Genomic DNA, 23,722 nt, shown 5'->3' with positions numbered 1-23,722 from the left:
ACAATTGGATTAATATTTGAAGGAAAAAAAATGCAGGGCACTGGAGACGGGGGGAATCCATGGAATTCTATAAAAAACAACACGGCCAAAGAGCTGGCACAGCCACAGTGGGATGAATGGCCTCAATTCCCTCTTTCTGTGCTGTATGATTCTATGATCTGTGCACATATATGTCTGATAGGAGGAGCTGGATCAGGCTAATCAATAATGCCTTTTAGTAAAAAGCTCACTGTTTAAACTCACGTGTGAAAAATGACCATTTAGGTCATACCAGAGGATTGTCAATGTTCATGGAGCCAATGGAAATCAATGTGACGGGGTGATTTTATAAATAATTTTTTAAAAATACTTCCAAAGTAGCTAAATGGGTTGACAATCTAGCAGAATATAAATAACAATGTCTACCTGCTCCAGGAAATCACTCCCATCAATATCGTCGCTATTGGAATGTCCGCCTGGGCTCTGCACGTCGATACCATGGGTTTCTAGGATTGCTGCTTCTTTGAAAAAGCAAAATTGTACGTAAGAAAATAATATTGTTACATCAAAAATAAACGTTAAACTTAGGGAACGTCTCAGAAAATCCCACAATTAGTTCCAATGTCTGCCACTCAATCTGACCATGGAGACGATTGATTGGCTGAATGAAAATAAGCTAAAAGTGAGCAGCCATTAATGGCAAATTGGAGAATAAGAACAAATTCATCTTACACTTGCCTTGCAAGCTGGTTTTACACTATGGGCACCATCTCTGATGTGTCCACAATCAGCTGAGAGGGGGATCTGCATGTGTGTGCATGCAGAGCACTATGTGTTTATAGACCTATCTGCTAACCAGTGTCCCAATCATCGTCTGGATCAGCAAGTACATTTTAGCACATTGTTTAAACGCAATAAGAGAATGCACCTTTTGAACAAAGCACTGACAAGCTACTTAGGCCAGTGGCAGCAGTGTGAAAACTGGCTGCATTGCAGGAAAATGGTGATTGCCACTGAGGCCGGGTGGAGCTACAACATAACTGTTACCATTTCCTCGACAGCAAGGGCAAGACAGCGTAGAGGGGTCCCAGGAAATTGTGGCACAATTACAGCCGGATGTCATTTACGCCACAATCTCCTGGACAATGTCTGCTTTTGTGATGGTGGACGTGGTATGCGATATCACAAAATTCTGAACCAATGCTTCCTTCTCGCGGTGGGACGGCAGTAGGGGTGGTTTAATTGGACTCAACTCCCTTGGGCTAGAAAGAGGGTGACATGAATCAGCAGGGGTCCTCAGCTGCTGACCACAATGTACATACTCATGCTGGACAGTGTGCATGTGTGAACATTGGCCTTGGACAAGGCAAACTCAGTTATGACATCACGTCTGGCTAGTTAGCTACTGAAACTTGAGGAAGGAGCAGCGCTCCGAAAGCTAGTGATTTGAAACAAACCTGTTGGACTTTAACCTGGTGTTGTAAGCCTTCTTACTGTGCTCACCCCAGTCCAACGCCGGCATCTCCACATCATAGCTACTGAAAGTTAGAGATGAAGCTCAATTGTGAAACAAAGTCACTTGGACGAGATACTGGAGCATAACCACTTCTTGTTAGGTCGTACGCCAATGAAAACTTGCAACTTGATTCTTGTAAAAGAATCAAGAATGAGAGGGCGCTGATTTGCAAAAGAAGCAAACGTGATGTGAGTAAAAAATACTCTCACACAGCGAGTGGTTGGGGTCTGGAAGTGTGGTGGAGGCAGGTTCATTCGAGGCATTCAAGGGGGGTATTAGATGATTACTTGAATAGAAACAATGTGCAGGGGTACAGGGGAAAGACAGGGGAACGGCACCAAATCAAGATGCTCATTTAGAGAGCCGGTACAGACACGATGGGCCGAACGGCCTCCTCCTGCACTGTAAAGATTCTGTAGCATCAGAAGTGGGAGATTCTAGCGAGTGGGAAAGATTGAATAGGTTAGGGGTTTTCTCGTTGGAAAATAGAACTAATGGATGTCTTTAAAATTGGTTGGGCAGGGTTGATGTGGAGTGAAATGTTTGCAGAATCAAAAAACTAGGGACCATAAATACAGGATAGTTGCTAATAAACTCAACAGGGAAATTAGGAGAAATTTTGTTGCTTGAACTGGTTGGAATTTGGAACTCGCTACCACAGGAAGTAGCCGAGGCAAATAGCTTAAACGCTTTCAAGGAAATTTGACGAGCCCATGAGAGAGAAGAATATGCTGAAATGAGGCAGTTGGAATGGGAGGAGGCTCATGTGGAGTATGCAAACAAGCAAAGACTAGTTGGGTCAAATGGCCTGTTTCTCCCTTGCATATTCTCAGTCATTCTCTTGTATCACTAAACTAGAAGAACAATGACATTATAACCTCTTTGCCGGATCGACAGCAAATCGGGAACATTCTTTCTGAGATACTCTTTTATTACAGTAAGAAGTCTTACAACACCAGGTTAAAGTCCAACAGGTTTGTTTCAAACACTAGCTTTCGGAGCACTGCTCCTTCCTCAGGTGAATCAAGATTCACCTGAGGAAGGAGCAGTGCTCCGAAAGCTAGTCTTTGAAACAAACCTGTTGGACTTTAACCTGGTGTAAGACTTCTTACTGTGCTCACCCAGTCCAACGCCGGCATCTCCACATCATGACTCTTTTATTAAACCCTACTGTTTTCAACAACATTACCAATGTTCGCTCTCCTCTTGATCTCCTTCCTGCGATTGGCGAACCAGTTGTACACTTTGAGAGGAGTCACTCGCTCAGACTCGGTCAGCTTCCTACCTACAACAACAGCAAAATGGGTCACTCAAATCTCCAGGACACAAGCAGCCACTTTCTAACTGCAGTGAAAGGAGAGAGAAGCAGCCAGCAGTCTGCACCAGAGCTGAATGGCACTGTCCAGTGGTACTGATGCAAAGCCGGTCTCACAAAAAGAACCTCTATTTAGGGTTGGATTAGGGGAGCACGGTAGCATAGTGGTTAGCATAAATGCTTCACAGCTCCAGGGTCCCAGGTTCGATTTCCAGCTTGGGTCACTGTGTGCGGAGTCTGCATGTTCTCCCGTGTGTGCGTGGGTTTCCTCCGGGTGCACTGGTTTCCTCCCACAGTCCAAAGATGTGCAGGTTAGGTGGATTGGCCATGCTAAATTGCCCTCAAGTGTCCAAAATTGCCCTTAGTGTTAGGTGGGGTTACTGGGTTATGGGGATAGGGTGGAGGTGTGGGCTTGGGTAGGGTGCTCTTTCCAAATGCCGGTGCAGACTTGATGGGCCGAATGACCTCCTTCTGCACTGTAAATTAGAGGGGACGTTCAGAGGTTAGGGACTAGGCAGCCGAAATACAAATATACCAGACGTTCTTAACAGCAGCTAACTGGTCGCTATCCAAATTGGCAATCTGCGTTTGCCTTTGGTGCTGAGAGCCCTGCTTTCATTTCCATTTAAATAGCACGTTTCTCCAGTCCAGCACATCCCAAAGTGCTTTCCAGCCAGTTCAGGACTTTTTATGTGCCATGTCTGTGACATGGCAGCCATTTCACACATAACAAGTTCCCACAAACAGAAATGTGACAACATCCCAGATAATCGGATTTTGATTGCAGGATAAATATCAGACAGGATGTTGAGGATAACTCTCCTGTTCTTCTTTGAAGTAATGCCACGGGATCTTTTATGTCGACCTGAGGGAGCTGACGAGGCCTCAGTTTAACGTCTCATCAGAAAAATGAAACTATGGGGTGACACAGTGGTTGGCACTGGGACTACGGCATTGAGGACCCAGGTTCGAATCCCGGCCCCGGGCCACCATCCGTGTGGAGTTTGCACATTTTCCCAGTGTTTGCACGGGTTTCACCCCCACAACCCAAAGATGTGCAGGTTAGGTGGATTGGCCACTCTAAATTGCCCCTTAATTGGAAAACAAAAGGAAGAAAAATGACACTGCAGAGCTCCCTTATTCTGCACTGGAGTATCAACCAAGATTCTTTAAGTTTCTGGAGAAGGATATGAATCCACAACATTCGTAAGAGTGACAAGAGACTATCCACTGAGCCACAGCTATTGCTGAGGTCTAAAATGTTTCCCTTCTTGAACACATGGCTCCTTACCTGGCTTCTGTATGACTGCATTGCAAGCATTTGAAATCTCCTCCCTCTTCGCTTCATCTGGGTATTGGTTGTCATTGAAGTAACTAGATGAAGGAAAGCAGGTTACAGATTCAATAACATTACAGCTCACAGTTAGAAACAAAAAGAAAACCAGAGGTTTACTGGCAAAAGTTATCACGGTTGTAATGAATGTGCAGATTAGGTACAGCTGGGAAGAGATGGTATTTTAAACAACATCCTTCAACAAGTTAAAGTTCCGATGTGGGTTTCTTAACTGTGCAATTATTGCAGCTCTGGGTGTCACACCGCTCCTCACTTGTGTCCCTCAGAGAACATGCCGCACTATGTGTTGTGCGTCAGTTCCATTTCGGAGTGACAGAAACTGTGACACTGCTACAGGGGAGCTGGGGCATCAGTTCCAATAAAAGTTGAAGGACTGCTTTGCAATTTCTGTATAGCTGACTAACATGGAATAAAGGGAGTTCAGTAAAGCCCACCTGCAGTACAGCCGTTCGGGGTGCCATTTTGAAACATGGCACTACTCAAGATAGACTGGATAGCAATTAATGCAACAGGTGAAACATCCAGAATTTTATGGGGGTATAAACAGGGAAGTGGCTGTCATTTTCCAAAGTTCTGTAGATTCTGCAGTCCCAGCAGATTGGAAGGTGGCAAATGTAACCTCACTATTTAAAAAAGGAGGGAGGGAGAAAATGGAATTACTGACCGTTTGCTGTGAGGCAGCAGTGCTAACCACTTCACCACCGTGCTGCCCCATATGATTTGATTTTGAGGATGATGTAACTAGTAGAATAGATGAGGGGGAACCAGTGGATGTGGTGTATTTGGATTTTCAGAAAACTTTAAAAAAAAAATTTAGAGTGCCCAATTATTTTTCCAATTAAGGGGCAATTTAGCTTGGCCAATTCACCTACCCTGCACATCTTTGTGGGTTGTGAGACCCATGCATACACGGGGAGAATGTGCAAACTCCACACGGACAGTGACCTGGGGCCGGGATCGAATTTGGGTCCGTGAGGCAGCAGTGCTAACCACTGCGCCATCGAGCCGCCCAGAATATTATTTAAATAATAATCTTTATTGTCACAAGTAGGCTTACATTAACACTGCAATGAAGTTACTGTGAAAAACCCCTAGTTGCCACATTCCGGCACCTATTCATATACATTGAGGGAGAATTCAGAATGTCCAAATTACCTAACAGCACGTCTTTCGGGACTTGTGGGAGGAAACCGGAGCACCCGGAGGAAACCCACGCAGACACAGGGAGAATGTGCAGACTCCGCACAGACAGTGAGCAAGCCGGGAATCGAACCTGGGACCCTGGCACTGTGAAGCAACAGTGCTAACCACGCCGCCTAATGATGATTAGGAAATGGAGACGCACAAAGGGACTTGGGTGTCTGAGCACACCAGTCACTGAAAGGTACAGCAAGCAGTTAGAAAGGCAAATGGCATGTTGGCATTCATTGCAAGACGTCTTAAGTACAGGATGTCTTACTGCAGCTGTACAGGGACTTGTGAGACCACACCAGGAGTATTGTGTGCTGTTTTGGTCCCCTTATCTAAGAAAGAATATACTTGCCATAGAGGGAGTGCAGCGAAGGATCATCAGACTGATTCCTGGGATGGCAGGATTGTCATATGAGGAGATTGGTTCACTGCGCCTATATTCACTGGAGCTTAGAAGACCGGGGGGTCTAATTGAAAGGTATAAAATTCTGACGGGGCTGAAAAGACTGGATGCAGGGATGTTACTCCCTCTGGCTGGGGGGGGGGGGGGGGGGGGGGCGGCGGTCTAGAACAAGGGGTCACAGTCTCAGGATATGGGGTTGGCACAGTGGTTAGCATTGCTGCCTCACAGTGCCAGGGAACCGGGTTCAATTCCGGCTTCGGGTGACTGTGGAGTTTGCACGTCCTCCCGGTGTCTGCGTGCCTTTCCTCTGGGTGCTCCAGTTTCCTGCCACAGACCATAGATGTGCAGGCTTGATGGATTGGCCATGATAAATTGCCCCTTAGTGTGCAAATAAAATGTGTAGGTTAGGTTAAGGGGTTATCGGGATAGGGCGGGGGACTGAGCTTGGGTGGAGTGCTCTTTCGGAGGGTCGGTGGAGACGCGATGGGCCGAATGGCCTCCTTTTGCAATGTAGGGATTCTATGATTTAGAACTGAGATGAGGAGAATGTTTTCACTTCGAGGGTGGTGAACCGGTGGAATCTCTACCACAGAAACGTGTGGAGGCCAAATCATTGAATACACATAAGAAGGAAACAGTTAGATTTCTAGACTCTAAAGGTGTCAAGTGGTATGGGGAGAAAGCTGGAGTATGGGGTTGAGATAGAGGATCAGTCATGATCATGTTGAATGGTGGATCAGGGTCAAAAGGCCGAATGTCCTACTCCTATTTTCTGGGTTTCAAAGTAAATACACTAGTTTTATTTAGTTTTAACCCTCTTGCGGGAGCACAAACCCATATCCTAATCCAATGTGGAACACTGTATTTAGATAGCTACTGATGGACAAGTGCTCTCTGCAATTCTGCTGGTCAGATTTCAGGCTGCAATTGTTCAGGTATTTCATATCAAATTCACACACAATCACAATGCATCACGAGCATGTGATGTACGCCAATGAAATTTAGAACCTGCAATGGAACATAGGAGCTCAGGGAGCAGGGCTGTAATAATGTACCTTTCCATAACAGTCAGGCACTCCTTCCTCCAGGTGAATCGGCTGCCCCTTCGCAGACGGAAGTTGCCCGATGTGGCACTAATGGGTGGCGTTGATTGTTTCCACTCTGGTTCCTCGGTGGTGGATGAGGCTGGCCTCATGTTTAAGGTAGCTCCTCCAAACAAGAAAAGGAAAGACACTGAACAATCAAAATATCAGCTCCGGACTGGAGGAAGAGTTTTGAGTAACAAGTGCCCCATCTCTTGGTTGGTTGCAAGTTTCAAAACCTTCACATTTGATAACTCAGTTCTGGTCTCTGTCCCAGACCCATCCCTGTTTAATTGCAAAATATTCAACCTCAAGAAGTTAACCAATTGAAGCATTTTGCTAAGCCACGACAATCTCGTGGTTGGAGAGTAAAGTTAACTTTAGCTCAATAACCATCTCCAACTCGAACACACCAATATATAGATCCTCTAAACTGGAACTTTTCATTTACCTACACCTCCTTCTCCTGTTCTAGTCAACCCCAAGCTTGTTACATGGGTACTACTTTTTATTATATCTTGTATTTTTCAATCTCTGCACCCTATATCCTGACCCATTCACCTTAGTCTTCAAAGGAAAATTGGCATCAAATACAAACACATTAGGGTTCGTTCAACTCTTTTGGGCAGCACGGTAGGACAAGTGGATAGCACTGTGGCTTCACAGCACCAGAATCCCAGGTTCGATTCCCTGCTGGGTCACTGTCTGTGTGGAGTCTGCACGTTCTCCCCGTGTCTGCGTGGGTTTCCTCCGGGTGCTCCGGTTTCCTCCCACAGTCCAAAGACGTGCAGGTTAGGTGGATTGGCCATGATAAATTGCCCTTAGTGACCAAAAAGGTTAGGAGGGGTTATTGGGTTATGGAGATAGGGTGGAAGTGAGGGCTTAAGTGGGTCGGTGCAGACTCGATCGGCTTAATGGCCTCCTTCTGCACTGTACGTTCTATGTTCATGTGACTGGAGTTTCCATTCTAGGCAAAGTTGACTGTAGATGCTGGCTGTTAGCTGTGGGAATCTGCAATGATGCTTCCCATGGGAAAATAAATGCAACCATGTGTAAAATCCGAACGGTTTCTACCATTGTCAGCAGCCTACTTACTCTGCGTCCAAATGTCTACTGTAGTTGAGTGCATCCTGGGGATAGGTCTCATCTGAGGGGCCCTATTCAGAACTAGTCTGAAATTTTGTGCTCGTGGCAATTCAGAGCTGATTTGAGTGTTTAACAGACAAATGGAGTTATTCAATACCTGGATTAATCTTCTCCAGGAGGTACCATCGGTATAAAGTCCGCTTCTTAGGTTCACTCATGTCTAGTCCCTGCTGCAACAGCCACTGAGAAATGAAGCTTCGACTCATTCCTGCAAGCACAGAAAAAGTGTCCGCTGATTAATGGTGTGCAAACTTGGACCCCTGTGGCGCTCTTTTTGGTTAATTTGTCTCCTCTCCTAGAATGACTACGTGGGACTTATGGCAAAATTCTAGTACCTCACCCGAGTAACCACTGCTGTTGATTCTCAGCACCGTGTGAACCTGCCCTACAGAATAGTTGTCTGCAGGTTGTGGATGGCTCTGTAGCCTAGCACGCTCATGTCCTGTCCCAACATCCAGCTGCACTTGGTGGGCAGGGTGGGAGAAGGAGCAAGAGACCAGGATCATTCTGCCTTTCCTCAGGTGAGGGGAGAGGGTTGGGACATGGAGTTTGCAGCACACTTACTATTGAAGAATGACATGTTTCTTGAATAAATGAATCCTGGAACTTTAAAAAAATTTAAAAATTAATTTACATGATGTGGGTATCGCTGGCTAGGCCAACATTTATTGCCCATCCTTTGTTGCCCTTAGGGTGGTGGTGAGCTGCCTTCTTGAACCTCCCCGAGGTATAGGTATATCCACAGTGCTATTAGGGAATTCCAGGATTCCGACCTAGCGACAGTGAAGGAACGGTGATACATTTCCGAGTCAGAATGGTGAGTGGCCTGGAACGGAATCTCCTGATGGTGGTGTTCCCAGATATCTGGCGCCCTTGTCCGTCTAGATGGACGTGGTCGTGGGCTTGGAAGGTGCTGCCCAATGAACTTTGGTGAGTTCCTGGATTGCACCTTGTAGACGGTACACACGGCTGCCACTGTTTGTTGGCGGTGGAGGGGTTGAATGTGGAAAAGGATAGCAATCAAGCCTGCTGCTATGTTCCGGATGGTGTCGAGCTTCTGGACTGTTGTTGGAGCTGCAGTCATCCAGGCAAGTGGAGAGTATTCCAGTACACTCCTGACTTGTGCCTTGTGGATGGTGGGCCGGTTTTGGGTCATCAGGTGGGGAGTTATTCACTGCAGGATTCCCAACCTCCTACCTGCTCGTAAATCCACAGTATTTCTACTGGATATTGGCCTGAAGCACAGCCGTAGCAGAATAGAACAGACAGACTTGCATTTATACATCCAGAAGTGTCTCTATAGCTGACAATTGAAAAATAGAAGGTAAAACCAAGAATGCTGGAAATATTCAGCAGGCACCCAACGACACTGCCATAACTGCTGAGCATCCCCAGCATTTTCTGTTGTTAATTCAGATTTCCCGCATCTGCAATGTTCTTTTGATTAGAATTTGACATTTTGAAGTGCAGTCACCTGTTAAAAACACATTAACTGCTCTTTTATCTCATTGCTGTAGGTAGGATGTTACTGGTGTCAAAGTGATGTTACATTTTCCTACATAACCATAATCACTGCACTTCAAAAGCAATTCATTGTGGGCAGCACGGTGGAGCAGTGGTTAGCATTGCTGCCTCACAGCGCCGAGGCCCCAGGTTCGATCCCGGCTCTGGGTCACTGTCTGTGTGGAGTTCGCACATTCTCCCCGTGTTTGCGTGGGTTTCGCCCCCACAACCCAAAGATGTGCAGGTTAGGTGGATTGGCCACACTAAATTGCCCCTTAATTGGAAAAAATTAATTGGGTACACTAAATTTATTTTTTAAAAAGCAATTCATTGTGTGAGACACTTAAATGTGACATTCAACTCATAAATTAAATAATTCATTCTTTGCAACCCAAAAAATATGAAGGGAGTTTTAAATTTGAAGGGTGTCCTCAAACGCTGTATGTAGCTGCAATGCTATCAAACTTGCCAATGTATTGGGCTGGACATCCCTTAAATAATGGACTTCTCCTTTCCAGTGGTACTTTTACTGCACTGCACTCTTCACCACTTCCCCATCTCCATGCTCATGCTAACTGGACAAAGCAAGAGGGTTCAGCTTTTTTTTTTTTTAAAAAAGAAAACTTGGTGGGAAGTTACAATTTACCTAGCAGGCCCATAAGAATTGGGGAATTTTACAGAGACTTCCAAAGATCTAACATGGGGACAAAGATCTAGCATGGTTACAATGTCATGTTTAATACATAAAGTTGACTCTATAGTTCTAACAAGTGTTATTGCATATTTTTTCCTTTCTGAAAATACATCAATCTCAAGCACAGGTTGCTGGCCGCCTCCTCACCTGTGACCTGGCCCACGATAGTCTGGGAAATCATCCGATTAGAAAGAAAGCTCTTTATCTCTTCTTTAACAGCAATGCTATCCCTCCTACAGAACGTAAACAAGGGGGGAGGTGAAGAAAAACAATATTAAAGCCTTCCAGGTAACGCTTCTAAGTTTCGGAGTTTGATTACCTTTCCACATCTCTTTCCAAGTTTCGGAGTTTGAATACCTTTCCACCTCTCTTTCCAAGTAAGGCATGGCTTTGTCGATCAACCCAATAAAACACACAGCTATCTTATTATTAGTCAATGCCATATAAAGACTCAGGCAGCAGATTGTAACAGTGCTAGCATCCCCATGTTTAACTGCTCACAAAGCTCGCTTTTCCATTCAACCTCTTTGTTTTAAGATAAATCATATTGCGAGGTTCTCTTTAGTACCTCTCAGGCTATTTAGCATTTCATAGAAACATAGAAAATAGAAGCAGGAAGAGGCCGTTCGCCCCTTCAAATCTGCTTCACCATTCATTATGATTTAAGGGCAGCACGGTGGCACTGTGGTTAGCACTGCTGCCTCACAGCTCCATGGACCTGGGTTCAATTCTGACCTTGGGTGATTGCCTGTGTGGAGTTTGCATGGTCTCCCCGTGTCTGCGTAGGTTCACTCCGGGTGCTCCGGTTTCCTCCCACAGTCCAAAGATGTGCAGGTTAGGTGGATTGGCCATGCTAAGTTACCTCATAGTATCCAAAAGGTTGGTGGGGTCGCTGGGTTACGGGGATAGGGTGGAGACATGGGCTTAAGTAGAGTGCTATTTCAAGGGCCAGTATAGACTCAATGGGCCGAATGACCTTCTGCACGGTAAATTCTATGATCATGGCTGATCATCAAGTTCAATACCCTGGAGGCAGCACGGTGGCGCAGTGGATAGCACTGCTGCCTCACGGCGCCGAGGTCCCAGGTTCGATCCTGGCTCTGGGTCACTGTCCATGTGGAGTTTGCACATTCTCCCCGTGCTTGCGTGGGTTTCGCCCCGCACAACCCAAAGATGTGCAAGCTAAATCATAGATCATAGAATTTACAGAGCAGAAGGAGGCCATTCGGCCCATCGAGTCTGCACCGGCTCTTGGAAAGAGCACCCTATCCAAGGTCAACCACCTCTACCCCATCCCCATAACCCAGTAACCCTACCCAACACTAAGGGCAATTTTGGACACCAAGGGCAATTTATCATGGCCAATCCACCTAACCTGCACATCTTTGGACTGTGGGAGGAAACCGGAGCACCCGGAGGAAACCCACGCACACACGGGGAGGATGTGCAGACTCCGCACAGACAGTGACCCACGCTGTAATCGAACCCGGGACCCTGGAGCTGTGAAGCAATTGTGCTATCCACAATGCTACCGTGCTGCCCAGCTAGGTGGATTGGCCACACTAAATTACCCCTTAATTGGAAAAAATGAATTGGGCACTCTAAATTTATAAAAATAAAGTTCAATACCCTGATCCCGCCTTCCCCCCATATCCCTTTAGCCCGAAGAGCTAGAACTAATTCCTTCTTGAAATTACACACAACATTTTGGCCTCAGCTACTTTCTGCGGTAGCAAATTCCACAGATTCACCGCTCTCTGGGTGAAGAAAAACATTTCACCATTAGTCCCATCAGGTGCTGGGAAATATGCCAATTATAAACCCATAAAGACACTGGCCAAATTTATGAGGACAGAACCTATGTCCTGCTGTGTGTTTAAGTAGAATTGTACTGAAATTTCAGTGAAAGTCCTACACAGGTACAGGAGGAAGCTGTTTAGCTCCTCAAGACAGTCCTGCCAATGAATTGTTGATCTGTATCTCACTCCATTACCTGCTGTGATTCCACATACCTCAAATACCCTGGACTAGCAAAGATCTATCACTCTTGGATTTAAAACGAAGGTGCTGCTTCCCTTAAAGTTTCATGTGTATTATGCCGTGCCAGAGTGGGGCTGCTGAGCTACACCAGCTGACGCTTAATACAGACTTAGCCACCACCACACAATCCATCGTCTCACGAGATGATAGACTGTCATTGGTGTATCATATCTCAACAGCAAAATAATCTTGCGGACATTTCAACTAACCTCATGAGCTCCTCAACCTTTTCTTCTAGGTCTGTCTCCTCTTCCACGGTGTGAGAACTCCCCAACCTCTGGCTGCTGATACTGTGGAACCGGTTGGGTGACAGCCTGCCGTTTGCCATCGGCAGTTTCTCATTGTTAATGCTCTCCCGCCCGTTCAAGTTGGTGCTGCACGGCGGTGAGGACGTATCGTAGCTGTTACTCGGAGACGGTGACGTGCCACTGTATTGGGTCTGCGTCGCGGCCGTGACTGTCGAGGACGATGCGGGGACATTGTTGCTGTTGCTATAAGAACAGTTACTGTAGCTATGCCTTTTGCCGAATTTCTCAGTGTGCTCCTGGTCGAGCCGGTCCAGGGTCTCCAGTGCGTGGATTATGTCACGCTTTGTCATTCCACTCCTTCGAAGTCGCTGTAACAAATCAATCTGTTCGATTGTAAACCTAGGCTCATCTGTGTAGTGTGACATTATGTTACTGCTGTATGGAACACAGAAAAAGGCATTCAGTAAAACCTCAAAAGCAACAAATCATTACTCCTTAAAAGATGGACCATTTAGTTACCAGCATCTTGCCTTTTTTATCCCATTAAAAAACAGCTTAAATAATCTTGCGTCACCAAGGCCCAGGGTTAGGAATTGAGTTTATCAACTATTATAATATGCTGCCAAAAAAAGCAGGGACACACACACACGCGCATTAACACTCTTAATTCATTATTTCAGAGTGTTTCCACTGTGCACCTCACCGTAGCAGAAATTTACCTTAATATTGCAGAACACGGTCTGAGCATAACACAAGTTTATAAGAACAAAATACTGACCTGGATGTCTTTCAGTATGAGCAGTTAAATCAGAGTGACAATTATGCTGAACGTTAGCAGGAAAGATTGTCTTTAGAAAATCTATGTCATGGCAAAGACACCATTTTGAAACAGGCGGACAACTATTCCACAATTGGTTGATAACATCATACTGAGAAAAGGGACAAATATCAGCCCAAATCTCCAGGTCCCCCTGCAAGGTCAGCATTATTGTCACCAGGAAGATAGTTGTGATTTGACTAGTCCTTAGCCACCAATTCCATCCCTCTCCCTGGCAACTATGAGGCTGAAATACTGACTTTCACAACCTTCGTGTCATATTCGGATCCGGTATAAGCTTTCAACCATATATCTGCGCCACACCATCACCAAGACAACCTATTCCGACCCGCTAAACATCATTCATCTTCACTCCTGTCGGATCTTTGCTGCCAAACCCTCATCCATGTCTTTGTGACCTCCAGACTTGACACTCACACCAAGTCACCATTCACCCATCACTCCTTACCTCTGTGACCTGCACTGGCTGCTCGTTCACCAATGTCTCAATTTGAAAATTCTCATCCTTCTTCTCAAATCCCTCCACTGCTTGTCCTCCCATTACCTACGCAAATTCCCCCAGTCCTCGCAATTCTGGCCTCTTGAGCATCCCCAATTTTGTTTTTCATAAATTTACAGTACCCAATTAATTTTTTCCAATTAAGGAGCAATTTAGCGTGGCCAATCCACCTAGCCTGCACATCTTTGGGTGGTGAATGTGCAAACTCCACACGGACTGTGGCCCAGAACTGGGATTCGAACCGGAGACCTCAGCGCCGTGAGGCAGCAGTGCTAACCACTGTGCTGCCGAGCATCCACAATTTCAATTGCTCCACCTTTAGTGGACCAGCCTCAAGCTCTGGGATTTCTTCCTTCAAGCTCTCTGCCTCCCTTTCCTCATTAACAAATTTCTTGAAACTTACTTATTTGACCAAGCTTTTGGTCATCGGTGCTGATATCGCGTGAGGCTCAGTGTTATATTATGCTTTATAATGTGTCTGAAGTGTCTTTATTACATTTTAAAACAGGTAGTTGTTAAACCCATTTGTTTGGATGACTGCATTTTTATTGTTTCTGTCAGGAGCTCTTTATTATGTTGTGGAGGTTCCACCCACGAACACTAAATTGGTGAAATGATGACTTCACAGTGGTTAGTTAGACTTGGGATAGAGATAGAGTCATTGAGGTTTACAGCATGAAAACAGGCCCTTCGGCCCAACTTGTCCATGCCGCCCAGTTTTTAACCACTAAGCTAGTCCCAATTGCCCGCATTTGGCCCATATCCCTTTATACCCACCTTTACATAAAACTGTCTAAATGCTTTTTAAAAGATAACATTGTACCCACCTCTACTACTGCCTCTGGCAGCTCATTCCAGACACTCACCATCTTGTGTGTGAAAAAATTGCCCCTCTGGGCCCTTTTGTATCTCTCACCACTTATCTTAAACCTATGCCCTCTAGTTTTAGACTCCCCTACCTTTGGGAAAAGATGTTGACTATCTACCCACTTATGCCCCTCATTATATTTTAGACCTCTATTATAAGATCTCCCCTCAGCCTCCTACACTCCAGGGAAAAAAGTCCCAGTCTATCCAGCCTCTCCTTATAACACAAACCATCAAGTCCTGGTAGCATCTTAGTCAATCTTTTCTGCACTCTTTCTAGTAATAAGATCTATAATAGGGCGACCAGAACAGTGCACAGTATTCCAAGTGTGGCCTTACTAATATCTTGTACAACTTCAGCAAGACATGCCAATTCCTGTATTCAATGTTCTGACCAATGAAACCAAGCATGCCGAATGCCTTCTTCACCACCCTGTCCACCTGTGACTCCGCTTTCAAGGAGCTATAAACCTGTACCCCAAGATCTCTTTGTTCTAGAACTCTCCCGAACACCCTACCATTAACTGAGTAGGCCCTGCCCGATTCGACCTACCAAAACGCATCACCTCACATCTATCTAAATTAAACTCCATCTGCCATTCATCGGCCCACTAGCCCAATTGATCAAGATCCCGTTGCAATCCTGTATAACCTTTGTCATGTGAGAGTACCTTTAAGAAATGGGTGTTTATAAATGGGTGTATATAAATATCTGTAGTGAGAGTACCTTTAAGAAATGGATGTTTATAAATGGGTGTATATAAATATCTGTAGTGAGATTACCTTTAAGAAATGGGTGTTTATTACTGCAGTGATGTCAGAGAGTGGGTGGAGCTGTGCTGTCTGTCAGTTTTTTTACTTTCATTTTAGGCTGTTTGCTGCAGGGTGTGTTTTAGTTTCGTTTTCAAAGCTGGATAGCTGCAGTCACAGCCAGAAGGGGTGCGAGTCTCCCTCTCTGCAATCTATAAACTGTAAATCAATCAGTTAAAACAAATAACTGCTCTCAATAGTGACTTTAACCTGATGTGCTTCTGTTAAAAGTTATGTTTTTAAGTCTTATGGATGTTAAAAGGAAAGCTTAAAGGACTACTTAGTGTTGTATTCTTTGGGGGTTGTATTTGAATTAATGGTTGCTAAGATGTTCACTGTATGTTTTAAAAAGGTGAACTTGAGTTCATAGAATAAACATGGTTTTGCTTTTAAAAATACTTTTCCATTTCTGCCGTACCACACCTGTAGAGTGGGCCGTGTGCTCCCCATACCACAATCTATTAAAAGTTGTGGGTCAGGTGAACTCCATGATACACTTTGGGGTTCTCTAAACCCTGGCCCATAACACCTTCTTCACACTGTCCACTGTGTCACCAATCTGGTGTCATCTGCAAACTTACTAACCATTCCTCCTGAATTCTCATCCAAATCATTAATTTAAATAACAAATAACAGCGGACCTAGCACTGATCCCTCAGGCACAGCGCTGGTCACAGGCCTCCAATTTGAAAACAACCCGCTACAACCACCCTTTGGCTTTGGTCGCCAAGCCAATTCTGTATCCAATTGGCTATCTCACCCTGGATCCTGTGAGATTTCACCTTATGCAACAACCTACCATGCAGTACCTTGTCAAAGGCCTTGCTAAAGTCCATGTAGACAACGTTGACTGCACTGCCCTCATCTACCTTCTTGGTTACCCCTTCAAAAAACTCAATCAGATTTGTGAGACATGATTTTCCACTCGCAAAGCCATGCTGACTGTCCCTAATCAGTCCTTGCCTCTCAGAATACCTTCCAACAACTTACCCCCTACAGACGTTAGGCTCACCGGTCTGTAGTTCCCTGGCTTTTCTCTGCAGCCCTTCTTAAACAAAGGCACAACATTTGCTCCCCTCCAATCTTCAGGCACCTCATCTGTGGCTGTCGCCGATTCAAATAGCGCTGCTTGGGGACCCGCAATTTCCTCCCTAGCTTCCCACAACATATCCTGGGATACATTTAATCAGATCCCGGGGATTTATCTACCTTGATGCGCTTAAGACTTCCAGCACCTCCTTCTCTGTAATTTGTACACTCCTCAAGACATCACTATTTATTCCCCAAGTTCCCGAACATCCATGCCTTTTTCAACAGTAAATACCGATGAGAAATATTAATTTAGGATCTCACCTATCCCTTGTGGATCCGCACATAGATGACCCTGTAGATCCTTAAGAGGCCCTACTCTCTCCCTAGTTACTCTTTTGCCCTTTATGTATTTGCAGAAGCTCTTTGGATTCTCCTTTGCCTTATCTACCAAAGCAATCTCATGTCCCCTTTTTGCCCTCCTGATTTCTCTCTCAACTCTACTCCGACAACCTCTATACTCTTCAAGGGATCCACTTGATCCCAGCTACCTAATGCATGTCAAATGCCTCCTTCTTCTTTTTGACCAGGGCCTCAATATCCCGAGTCATCCAGGATTCCCTACTTCTACCAGCCTTGTCCTTCTCTCTAAAATGAATTTGCTTACCCTGATTAACACATTTTTGAAAGCGTCCCACTTACCAGCCGTCCCTTTACCTGCCAACAGACTCCCCCAATCAACTTTTGAAAGTTCTTGTCTAATACCATCAAAATTGGCATTGCCCCAATTTAGAATTTTAACTTTTGGGCCAGACCTATCATCAGACATATCTATCTTAAAACTAATGGAATTATGGTCCCAAAGTGATTCCTCACTAACACGTCTGTCACCTGCCCTTCCTTATTCCCCAAGAGGAGGTCAAGTTTTGCCCCTCTCTAGTTGGGCCATCCACATACTGAATGAGAAATTCCTCCTGAATACACTCAACAGATTTCTCTCCATCCAAGCCCTTAATGCTATGGCTGTCCCAGTCAATGTTGGGAAAGTTAAAATCCCCAATTATTACCACCCTATTTTTCTTGCAACTATCTGTAATCTCCCTACATATTTACTCCTCAATTTCCTGCTGACTATTTGGGGGCCTGTAGTACAGTCCTATCAAAGTGATCTCTCCCTTCTTATTTTTCAGTTCTAGACTCAGTGGCCGAACCCTTGGATATATTCCCTCTCAGTACTGCCGTGATACTCTCCCTAATCAAATAGGCAACTCCTTCTCCTCTCTTACCTCCTGTTTTATCTTTCCTATAGCATCTTGTTGCTAACTTTCCGGTTGGTTCAATTGCTCTGTTTTATTACCTTTGCTCTCGAGTCGCCAGGTATCTTTATGATACCGCCATGAGGTTCAAGTCCAAGTAATGATCAATAACTCAATACACCGATTAGTAAGATTCAAATCAAAGCACATTTATTATACACAGTAATCGCTACTCATGCACAAATTCTACGTCTAAGCTACTTCTATAACTAACAGGCCTATACTTTACTTCAGACTGGCCCACCAGGTATGGGGAACAAATGGCCTTTCGTTCGGGTTCTGAGTCTGCGGGATTCGAAGTTGGTACGGATTGGTAGCTAGGAGCGCCTATCTCGTAGCGAGCGTTGAATTAAGACTTACTTCTTTCGGTGGTCACTGCACCGGTCACGGTCAAGGTTAGTTTGCGTTGCTGGGTGACCCGGGCAGGACGAAGAGAGCTATTTGAACTTGGGGCTTAACTCTTATAGCCCCCAGGGGCTTCCCGCCTTTCGGGGCGGACCCTGTACCTGGTTCTAGGTGATTGGACTTTGTTCCAATCGCTTGGTTCGATTTCTCGAATACTGGAGCGGTTCCCTGATCGATGGGCGGTCTTGAGGTGTCCGTTAACCTTTTTTGTGTTGGCTCCTGCTGGCACCGGGGAGTCTGGCTTAGTTTTGTCCCAAATGTTGCTATTGTTCCCGGGGATTGCTCATCAGTATGTAGATGGCTGCTACATTGTTATGCTGATGGTCGCTGGTATCGATGCTGTCTGGGCTTTTGCAGAGTTAAATACACAGCAAACCTGCACCTGCTGGTTTCTGCCTGTGTTGGCTGATTTTCCCATCAGCCTTTGCCGTTCGCCATTTTAAATCGGGAGTTGGCCAATTTAGGTGGCTACACTCTGTACCCTGGAACATTGAGCTGCCCATCCTGGCCCTCCCTTAGCCATGTTTCAGTAATAGCTATAATATCCCAGTCCCATGTACCCATCCATGCTCCGAGTTCATCTACCTTCCCTGTCAGGCCTCTTGCATTGAAACAAATGCAGTTTAGTCTAGACTTCCCTTGCTCTCTACCCTGTTTTCTCAGACCATCTGTCCGGTCATGTTCTGTACACTCTCCCTGTGTTTTATTTCTCTTAGCCTTACTGGACCCATTCACTGAGTGCTCCACAGTCTCTGTACTCTGTACTGTGGTCGTTTTTGATTTTTGACTTTGGTTTCTCTGCCTTTCGCTTTTCCCCTCACTGCCTTTTGTTTCTGTCCCCACTTTTTTTTTTCTTTATAAATTTCGAGTACACAATTCCTTTTTTTTTGCAATTAAGGGGCAATTTAGCATGGCCAATCTACCTACCCTGCACATCTTTGGTTGTGGGGGTGAAACCCACGTAAACACGGGGAGAATGTGAAAACTCCACACGGACAGTGACCCAGAGCTGGGATCGAACCTGGAACCTTGACGCCGGGAGGCAGAAGTGCTAACCACTGCGCCACCATGCTGCCCTAATTTCTGTCCCCACTTTAATTCCCTCTGACTCCTGCATTGGTTCCCATCCCCCTACCACATTATTTTACACCCTCCCCAACAGCACTAGCAATCAATCCCCCTAGGACATTGGTTCCAGTCCTGCCCAGGTACAGACCGTCCATACAATAATGAAGGATGTGATATAACTGCCTTGCCACTGAGTTAGAAAGATGCTGTATTGAGCGCTGCAAGTCTCTGTATGTGCCGTCTGCAAGTATCTTTTGCTCTAAAACCCACGTACAAAAAAGACCCAGTGTCTAGAACTCTTATTCCTGGCATAGAGATTACAGTTCCAAGCTGATCTCGAGCACTATTTATCAACAATAATACAGAGGAGTTTTTTTTTAATCCAATTACATAAATAGCGTACACAGAAAAGTTACAAAATGGAAAGAGGCAATGGGAGATGGTGGTGCAGTGGTAATCTCACAGGACTAATGTCACAATACCCTGGGCTAGTGCACAGTCAATTCCAGCCCTACTTGACCGAGAGTCGCAACACAAGTGAAATTAGATGTTATTTTAAAATACCGGAGGTCCTTGGTTGAGCCAATAAACTATAGTCACAGGTTTGTAACTTTAACACAAGTAACCTCTTAATATGCATAGCATTATTAAACAGAAAAATGTACTCATCTATTACCCCTTTCCAAATCTCTCTCCCCCACCTCCCCCTAACTACCCACACTCTCTATACATACACGCTCGCATGCAGACAAACACGGAGGTGATTGATAGATAAAGAAAATATTAATAAAAACAAAAGGATAAAGGATCTTAGATGCACTAGAATGGCTTCCAGTTAATGTTTTTCTGGAGTTCAACTTTCCTTTTGGTACTGCATCCTTCTGGGCTGGAGATGACTTTCTTTGGAATGGTTGTCTACCTTCTCTGCAGATTCAAGATTATTTCACATTTACAGCAAAAGAACAATAAAGCAGTTCTTTCAGAAGCATCATACAGGAACCAATCTTTGACTGTTGTCAGGCAGAAAACTGTCCCTGGCCAACCCACCAATTATCAGCCAACCAATTAAACCAACTTCCTCCAAAGCTGGTTCCCAAGATCCACTCAGCGCCAACGAGTCTGTTTGTCTTTTCCAAAATACAAAACCCAGGAACACAATGTCCTGACTAGCAGGCTACTTCAGCTTGAGTCCTTTGCTTAAAAGCACATTCCAATTGTTTCACAGACCAAAAATATTAAAAATAGAAGGTGGACCAAAAATAAGAAGAATAAATTAAATGGGGACAAAGGAAATAAACAGGAAGGACTCTTAAGACTAATAATTGAGAGACCCCATCTAATGGTCAGGGGACACTGGTTCAAACCCCACAGCGCTGATGCATATTAAATTCAATTAATAAATCTGGAATATAAAGTTAGTTTCAGTAATGGTGACCAATACAACCATCACTGACTGTTGCAAAAACCCATCTGGGTCACTAATGTCCTTTGGGGAAGGAAATCAGCCCTCCTGACTGGATCTGGCCTACATGTAACACCAGACTCACAACAATGCCCTCTGCAATGGCCTAGCAAGCTGCTCAGTCCCAGAGCAATGAGTAAAGAATGCTGGCTTTGGCCAGTGACACCCACATCCTATGAAAGAATAAAGGAAGGATATAGTGCCAAAGGCATTTTCCTTCATCCATTTATCAAATCTAACCTTAAAAGTTGACAAGAGTCTCTGCCTCAACTGCTAATCCTGAAAGCAAATTCCGCAGCATACAGGTTTTGTGTAAAGATATTTCTCCTGCGCTCTGTTAGAACATAGAACATTGCAGCGCAGTACAGGCCCTTCGGCCCTCAATGTTGTGCCGACCTGTGAAACCACTCTAAAGCCCATCTACACTATTCCCTTATCGTCCATATCTCTATCCAATGACCATTTGAAGCCCTTAGTGTTGGCGAGTCCACTACTGTTGCAGGCAGGGCATTCCACGCCCTTACTACTCGCTGAGTAAAGAAACTACCTCTGACATCTATCTCCCCTCAATTTAAAGCTATGTCCCCTCGTGCTAGACATCACCATCTGAGGAAAAAGGCTCTCACTGTCCACCCTATCCAATCCTCTGATAATCTTGTATGCCTCAATTAAGTCACCTCTTAACCTTCTTCTCTCTAACGAAAACAGCCTCAAGTCCCTCAGCCTTTCCTCATAAGATCTTCCCTCCATACCAGGCAACATTCTGGTAAATCTCCTCTGCACCCTTTCCAATGCTTCCACATCCTTTCTATAATGCGGTGACCAGAATTGCACGCAATACTCCAAATGCGGACGCACCAGAGTTTTGTACAGCTGCAACATGACCTCATGGCTCCGAAACTCAATCCCTCTACCAATAAAAGCTAACACCGTACGCCTTCTTAACAACCCTCTCAACCTGGGTGGCAACTTTCAGGGATCTATGTACATGGACACCGAGATCTCTCGGCTCATCCACACTGTCAAGAATCTTACCATTAGCCAAATATTCCGCATTCCTGTTATTCCAAAGTGAATCACCTCACACTTCTCTACATTAAACTCCATTTGCCACCTCTCAGCCCAGCTCTGCAGCTTATCTATATCCCTCTGTAACTTGTAACATCCTTGTCCACAACTCCACCGACTTTAGTGTCATCTGCAAATTTACTCACCCATCCTTCTATGCCCTCCTCCAGGTAATTTATAAAAATGACAAACAGCAGTGGCCCCAAAACAGATTCTTGTGGTACACCACTAGGTTCTGGACTCCAGTCTGAACATTTCCCATCAAACACCACCCTTTGTCTTCTTCCAGCTAGCCAATTTCTGATCCAACTGCTAAATCACCCTGAATCCCATGCCTCCGTATTTTCTGCAGTAGCCTACCGTGGGGAACCTTATCAAACGCTTTACTGAAATCCATGTACACCACATCAACTGCTTTACCCTCATCCACCTGTTTGGTCACCTTCTCAAAGAACTCAATAAGGTTTGTGAGGCACGACCTACCCGTCACAAAACCGTGTTGACTATCTCTAATCAAATTATTCCTTTCCAGATGGTTATACATCCTATCTCTTATAAACCTTTCCAAGATTTTGCCCACAAAAGAAGTAAGGCGCACTGTTCTATAGTTACCAGGGTTGTCTCTACTCCCCTTCTTGAACAAGGGGACAACATTTGCAATTCTCCAGTCTTCTGGCACTATTCCTGCAGACAAAGATGACTTAAAGATCAAAGCCAAAGGCTCAGCAATCTCCTCCCTAGCTTCCCAGAGAATCCTAGGATAAATCCCATCCGGCCCAGGGGACTTATCTATTTTCACAAATTCCAGAATTGCTAACACCTCCTCCTTATGAACCTCAAGCCCTTCTAGTCTAGTAGCCCGAATCTCAGTATTCTCCTCGACAACATTGTCTTTTTCCTGTGTGAATACTGATGAAAAATATTCATTTAGCACCTCTCCTATCTCCTCGGACTCCACGCACAACTTCCCACTACTGTCCTTGACTGGCCCTACTCTTATCCTAGTCATTTGTTTATTCCTGACATATCTATAGAAAGCTTTAGGGTTATCCTTGATCCTACCTGCCAAAGATTTTTCATGTCCCCTCCTGGCTCTTCTTAGCTCTCTCTTTAGGTCCTTCCTAGCTAACTTGTAACTCTCGAGCGCCCTAACTGAACCTTCAGGTCTCATCTTTACATAAGCCGCCTTCTTCCTCTTGACAAGTGTTTCAACTGCTTTAGTAAACCACAGTTCCCTTGCTCGACCACTTCCTCCCTGCCTGACAGGTACATACTTATCAAGGACACGCAGTAGCTGTTCCTTGAACAAGCTCCACATTTCCATTGTGCCCATCCCCTGCAGTTTTCCTCTCCATCCGATGCATCCTAAGTCTTGCCTCATCGCATCATAATTGCCTTTCCCCCAGTTATAACTCTTGCCCTGCGGTATATACCTATCCCTTTCCATCACTAAAGTAAACGTAATCGCATTGTGGTCACTATCACCAAAGTGCTCACCTACTCCAAATCTAACACCTGTCCTGGTTCATTACCCAGTACCAAATCCAATATGGCCTCGCCTCTCGTTGGCCTATCTACATACTGTGTCAGGAAACCCTCCTGCACACATTGGACAAAAACGGACCCATATAAAGTACTCGAGCTATAGCGTTTCCAGTCAATATTTGGAAAGTTAAAGTTCCCCATAACAACCACCCTGTTGCTTTCGCTCCTATCCAGAATCATCTTTGCAATCCTTTCCTCTACATCTCTGGAACTTTTCGGAGGCCTATAGAAAACCCCTAAAAGGGTGACCTCTCCTTTCCTGTTTCTAACCTCAGCCCATACTACCTCAGTAGACGAGTCCTCATCAAACGTCCTTTCTGCCACCGTAATACTATCCTTGACTA

General features: G+C 45.1%; 1 protein-coding gene across 5 annotated transcripts in view; it reads right to left on the bottom strand.

The window, feature by feature from the left end:
• Positions 1-23,722, bottom strand: part of LOC140427724 (homeobox-containing protein 1-like) — a 56,732-nt gene that overhangs the window by 7,226 nt on the left and 25,784 nt on the right. For 2 of the 5 annotated variants that reach the window (XM_072513292.1, XM_072513281.1), the window contains 7 exons: positions 12,433-12,906; positions 10,331-10,416; positions 8,084-8,194; positions 6,814-6,967; positions 4,102-4,184; positions 2,685-2,780; positions 406-500 (listed from right to left, as the gene is read on the bottom strand). In XM_072513292.1, coding sequence (XP_072369393.1) covers positions 406-500; positions 2,685-2,780; positions 4,102-4,184; positions 6,814-6,967; positions 8,084-8,194; positions 10,331-10,416; positions 12,433-12,896 — 1,089 coding nt within the window. In that variant the 5' untranslated portion in view covers positions 12,897-12,906. The remainder of the gene's footprint in view (positions 1-405; positions 501-2,684; positions 2,781-4,101; positions 4,185-6,813; positions 6,968-8,083; positions 8,195-10,330; positions 10,417-12,432; positions 12,907-23,722) is intronic. The other 3 variants (XM_072513314.1, XM_072513324.1, XM_072513303.1) reach the window with 3 other exon arrangements.

This window comes from Scyliorhinus torazame, chromosome 1 (assembly GCF_047496885.1).
Source record: "Scyliorhinus torazame isolate Kashiwa2021f chromosome 1, sScyTor2.1, whole genome shotgun sequence".
Classification (NCBI taxonomy): Eukaryota; Metazoa; Chordata; class Chondrichthyes; order Carcharhiniformes; family Scyliorhinidae; genus Scyliorhinus; species Scyliorhinus torazame.
Note: the sequence above shows the minus strand (reverse complement) of the source record. Positions and strands in the feature narration are given on the sequence as shown.